The sequence below is a fragment of the Nicotiana tomentosiformis genome, chromosome 4, assembly GCF_000390325.3.
Source record: "Nicotiana tomentosiformis chromosome 4, ASM39032v3, whole genome shotgun sequence".
Classification (NCBI taxonomy): domain Eukaryota; kingdom Viridiplantae; phylum Streptophyta; class Magnoliopsida; order Solanales; family Solanaceae; genus Nicotiana; species Nicotiana tomentosiformis.
In genome coordinates, this window is record NC_090815.1 from 47,677,978 (window position 1) to 47,684,133 (window position 6,156).

Genomic DNA, 6,156 nt, shown 5'->3' on the forward strand with positions numbered 1-6,156 from the left:
TGACCATGCAAAGCAATCACCATTAGATTTAAGAAAACCCATAAGTTTTAACCTGAGTTTGGGACGCAACCTCGTTCCCAAATGGAATTTTCTTTCTTGAAATTCTTCGAACAAAGCCAGCTGTTTGAGCTCTTCTACGGTTGAATTGGTCGCATCCATCTCCTCCGGTACCTGATATAATTCCGATGACTCCTCGTTTTTATCATCTTCAATTGGGATGGGAAAAGGCACCAATTCTTATAATTTCTATTTGCTGGTTTCCTTGCCCTTACTGCTAGAAATGGTTACTGTGTTCATCTCCCTAGCAGCCGGTTGATCTCGTCTAATCTGCTTGATCCCTTACGGTGTTGAAAACTTTAACAGTTGATGGTAGGTTGAAGGTATGGCCTTCATTTCATGTATCCACGGCCTTCCGAGGATTAAATTATAGCCTATGTCGCCATCTACCATTTCGAATAGGGTGGTCTTTGTTACACCTTCAGCATGTGTGGGCAGCAAAATTTCTCCTCGGGTTGTCACACTTGTTAGATTAAATCCAGCTAGAAGCTTTGTCACCGAAATGATGTTCCCGGTTAACTTAGCTTGCTTTAGATCTCTCTGTTGTATGATGTTGGCTGAATTTCCTGGATCAACCAAAACATGCTTAATTTTGAAACCTAAAACATTGAGAGAAATTACAAAAACATCATTGTGCGGTAGAAGAAGTCCATCAGCATCTTCCTCTGTGAAGGTGATGTCATCTTCTGAGACTTCTCGGATCCTCTTTCCATGAGTCACCGATATATTCGTCTTCTTTGCTGCCAGAATTGTTACCCAATTGACTTTGTCTCCTCCGAAGATCATGTTGATTGTCATCCTAGGTGACCCTGCTGCCAGTTTTGATGGTTCTGCAATGTACATGTTTCTTCCATAGCTGTTTTTGGCGCGGTCCATTAAAAATTTCCTGAGGTGACCATTCTTCAACAACGTCGCCACCTCTTCAGGAAGATGTAGGCAGTCCCTAGTCATATGGACGTGAGTCCCATGGAATTCACACTATAAATTAGGATCATTTTGGCTAGGATATGAACGGATCGATTTCGAGGACCTAGCTTCTTTAATATTTCTCATGGCTGACACCAATTCCACTAAGCTGATACTAAAATTATAATCAGACAACCGGGGTTAGGCCGAATCTCGGGACCTTGGAACCTCTTTCTCCTGCAACTATTTGTTACTCCGGCCGCGATTTGTCCTTCTATCAGAAGTGAACCTATCCGATGACTGAAATTCTTTATTACCACGCCCATCGGCCCTATCGTAAGGCTGAACATGACTTCTATATGGTCTCCGATCTGTATCAAAATCATTTTCAACTTATCTTGATTCAGATCACGATTTTGTCCTTTGGAAGATACCGAGGAACCAAGTTTGTCATCTTCTATTCTGATCTATGACTCGTAGCGGTTGTGAACATTAACCCACGTGGTTCTTGAAATTCGAGCAAGCTTTCCTTCAATTTTCATGAGGTATCGGAGCTCAATGGGTTGAAACCCTTTGTAAATGTATCCGATGCCCACTCATCCGGAATCACTGGTAACAACATCCTTTCTTTCTAGAACTGGATCACGAACTCTCGCAACAATTCAGTTTTTCCTTGAGATATCCTGAATATATCCGCCTTCCTTGCCTGGATCTTTCTTGCTCCAGCATGAGCTTTGATAAACAAATCTGCAAGCATTTCAAAAGAGTTAATAGAATGTTTTGGTAAGAGGGAATACCAAGTTAAGGCACCCTTCGTAAGAGTTTCGCCAAACGTCTTTCACAAAACCGATTCGATCTCATGATGGGCCAAGTCATTTCCCTTTACTGGCGTAGTGTAGGTCATGATGAGCTCATGTGGATCCGAAGTTCTATCATATTTTGGTATATCTGCATCTTAAACCTCTTTGGGATCAACTCCGATGTCGCACTTGGTTTAAACGGCAACTGCGTATACTTGTTTGAATCTGGTCCCTTTAACACCAACGGCGCCCCCAGAATCTGATCCATCCGAGCGTGAAATTCCTTTGCATTCTGATCCATTCGTTCATTCATTTCTCTCATGAATCTCATGAGCTCGGTTTTGAAAGGGTCATTCAAATTGTTGTTTCCAGATCCGCTACCGGTACCTCCGGCCTCGTCGAAACCAACCTCTTCCCTTGGAGTGTCGTTCTCGGTTCTTTGAGCCGTTTGATTTATGGGAATGCTGGGAGGAATCGGGACCCTTCCATTAGCATTATTGGAAGCACCCGATAATGCTTGCATCAATTCCGTGATCACCCGATCTTGCCTTGAGAGGTGATCTATAATCATCTTTTGTTGTTCTTTCAAGATTTTGATTGTTTCAATAATGTGTTTATCCTTTGCATCATCAGGAGTTGGGCCCCGCATATGTCGAGGATATTAACCTTCGTGAAATGGGGTTATTTCATCCCCTTTTTATTGCGGGTCTCGTTAATTGAATCATCGCACTGAAATAGTTTTTTCCGTTCATCGTGTGCTCCAACATTGTAAACATTGTTGATATCATTAGCTTCCATACCTGATCTTTCTTTTGCTAAGGAAGGAATCAAAATTTGTTAGTAACAGATGAATGGATCAAAGAAATTACACAATTATCTATGTCCCACGGTGGGCGGCAAACTGTTTACCCGTAAAACGGTACAGTTCAAATATAGCATTGTTTATAGACAAGCAAATCGATTTGACCCAAAAATGGTAAATAAATAAGAACAAAAATAATATTATAAAAAGAAATTAACGGGAATACATGCCTGGCTATGAACTTAGCATTTTCGGTGGCAAAAGTATGAACAATATTTTCGGATAAAGACTAAGAATCGTGTTATAAAATGAGAGCAAAGTGTAGCTTTTGTGTACAGAATATTTCGTGTCTATAATGGGTGCTTATCCTCCTAGTTATAGCTCTATTCAAGAAGACAAGATCCAAAAATCAAGCTCCTTTTGATTGAGAATAAAACTGTCATTGATGGCTGCATAACGGTTGGCTATAAATGTAGATATTCTTTGTAACGGCTGCCCATTGAATGCTATCCGATAACAATGCTTTGAATCTTTGTTATCGGCGACTCTGTCTTCGGGATTCGTTCAGCACCGATTGCATGCTTACATATGGCGCCAGCTATTTGCTGACTCACGTCTCACCTGTCTCTAGTTCTGCTTGTCTTTCCGTCATTCGCCCAACTGTCACTAACCAATTTTACCACATACATTTTCCACCTAGAGGGAGGTAAGAATGGTGGTTGAAATTTTCAACCATATTTTCCTAGAAAAAATTCGCCTGCACGAAATTATTATTTTCGGATGTTATGTGGATAACACAGTAGAAGACCATGGAACGTTCGAGGATTGTGACCATACTATTGGTGGAGATTTTATTGAGTTGATGTGGAACTGGAGGTTCACGTGATAGAAGAGTTTTTTGTTCACGTTTCAAGAAGTAACCCGTGAAATTCCGTATGTACTAGTTGTTTGATTTACATGTCAGTAGATACTAGGATCGCTTCCGCGGCATATAATAATGCATCAATCACATCCTACTTAAATATATGACACGCCCACAACATTTTATATCTTATTGAAAGTTGACATATGTCTCTTGGAAGCTCTCATGACAGGCAAAAAAAGTAGTTGCTTGTAAAGTTTATAGAACTTCCTTTAGGAAAATAAACTACGTCTGATGTCTCTGGAATAGTTCCTGAGATAAATGTATACTGTCTTAAACACATGATTACTTATCAAATTTATAGAACAAAAATCCTATGGTCCACCGGTCCTTATCCCATGTTTTACTACATAGTAGGAGGGGAGGGGGAAATATACACTCATTTCTTTTTATTTTATAAGGCAGCGTTTAATTAGACGTGCAATTTAAGGAAAAATACACATAAGTTAAAAGATAAAACATGCGAAAGTATCATTATATTACTTGATGTACAAAATGCTGTAGCGAGAAAATGGAAATGTCAATTAAAAGTTTTTAAATATAGACATATGCCAAAACCTTTTTAACAAACAAGAAAAATATATTTTCTTAAATGGAATGCCGAGAGTAGTATGTATTAAAGGTTTCATGAAATGCTTGATTTTTTTTTTCCTGAAACCAATTCAAACGGAATGACGAGGGTAGTATGTATTAAAAATCTATAGAACATTTGAATATCCTTTCCGTAGAACCAATTCAAAAACCAAATATATTCTACTTAAAAATGTGGCACCTTACAACTTATTGAAAGTTGACATATGTGATCTTGGAGGTTCTCATGATGGAGATTAATATGATATAAAGTAAGTAAGATAAAACATGGATGTCACTTACTATAAGTCAAAACTCAAAAGTCTATCACACATGCTTTTGGAGGTTTCCTCATGAGAGAGAAGATCGGTAATAATAAGTTAGAAAGTGAAACATATCTTACCAGTCAAGGTCTAATATTAAACATTTTAATGCTCAATGAGTCTCGACTCTTGAGTAGCACTTAGCTAGAGTCATTGTCATTGGTGGACCCACATAGCTTCAAGTGGTCTTAAGTGATACATCTTTGCCAAAAATAAATGTATAAACTATGTATTAAATTTCTTTGAATTCTCCGCATAATATTTACTTCTTTAAATTTTGATTCTTTAGATAAAATTTTGGCTCAGCTACGATAATAAGGTATTGCATAAACAACAAGGTACCACATAAGTACAACATGTTTGGTGCTTGATAGGTCTACTAGTTGCAGCATGTATAAGGGTGATAAAACTATATAAACAAGCTTATTTAACATTTTAAGATTTATTACATAGACAAGACTTCTAAGTATTAATTATTTTATATCGACGGCTCATATGGTAGCCCATCCTAAATCCGAAAAGCTGCTTCTTGGGTCAACTCCATCTCCATACCATGCGGAATGTATAGAATGCCATAAACACGTTGTCTTTTATTACTTGTTAGAGTTGTTTTTCGATATTTTTATTTATCTATATTAATTTTGAAATTTATTTACTCTCATTATTGAAATTTTAATTTAATTACAAGTTCATATACAAATTACTAATTTTATACAAAATAATATATTACACTTTAATCTTCCATACTTTCTCTCCCTCTTCCATCCCCAAATTAAAATTATAAATTAACAAAAGAATGTTTGGCCTCTTTCTCCTTAACTTCAGCCATACCTTTACGAGAACAAAGATATTTAGCATCAAGCAATAGTATTATATTTTCTCTTTCTTTTTATTTTCTGTTTTTTTTTTTATGTTAAACAATGAACGAATTATCACTTTTGAACGAGAGAAGATCGTTAATTTCCTTTGGCTTTTTGGAATAAATAACAAAATAGTATTAATCAAAATCAAGTATATTGAATTGAAAACTATGTTAATCCATTACAAAGCTTAGAAGCTTTGAATTCGAAATTCGAAATTTGAAAAATAATTTTTTGTTTGGATTGGGTGTTGTTGCAAATGATTGAAAATATCCTTTGAAGTTTATATCTCAATTTTGAGAGAATTTGGTGAAGATTCGAGGTGGTTTTGGTTGAAATTTCAAATTGAAAGTCGAAAAAGAAGACATAAACAAATTGTATATATTTTGTATATCGAGTATAGAAACGGTATACAAAATATCTACAACTTAAATAATTATATACAAGTTGTATATAAATTATATGTAAATTATAGTATTTAAGAATTCTATATAAAATATATTTAAGTTGTAGATAAATTATAGATTTTGACCGAATTGGTATATATTTTGTAAAAAACTTTAGTTACTTTCTGTAAATATGAAAACTTAGACAAAACCGGATAAATAAGTTTAAAATTTTGTATATATACAAAAAATTCCCTTGTTTTTCCGTTTGTTTTAATTTATTTCTCTTGCTTTTTAGTTTAATCTGTTAATAAAAAAATGTCAATATTTGTATACTTTGTGACTTTTCAATTCATAAAATTCTTATTTTATCTTTAATGAACTTTTTATAGGAATGACTGGTATAATTATGAAAACAAGAACGGAATGATATCTTTGGTAAATTATACACAAATTTAGCTTAAGATAACAAGATGCAAAATTTGTTTACACTCTTGAATTTCATATCCAATCAAGCAAAGACACGTAAA

At 35.4% G+C, this 6,156-nt stretch overlaps 1 protein-coding gene across 1 annotated transcript; it reads right to left on the reverse strand.

Annotated features, from left to right (window-relative positions):
* Window positions 1-246: 246 nt before the first annotated feature.
* On the reverse strand, window positions 247-1,008 carry LOC138909620 (uncharacterized). The gene is made up of 2 exons (XM_070200827.1): window positions 448-1,008; window positions 247-327 (listed from the first exon to the last, which is right to left on the reverse strand). The coding sequence occupies exons 1-2, from the start codon at window positions 1,006-1,008 to the stop codon at window positions 247-249; spliced, it is 642 nt and encodes a 213-aa protein (XP_070056928.1).
* Between the last annotated feature and the right edge of the window lie 5,148 nt (window positions 1,009-6,156).

Excerpts from the sequence above, each read along its gene's own strand:
- LOC138909620 (XM_070200827.1), bottom strand. The coding sequence starts at position 1,008 with ATGACTAGGGACTGCCTACATCTTCCTGAAGAGGTGGCGACGTTGTTG. Across the intron at positions 328-447 it reads AGACCACCCTATTCGAAATG|ATTAGACGAGATCAACCGGC; the intron begins GTAGATGGCGAC and ends GGGATCAAGCAG.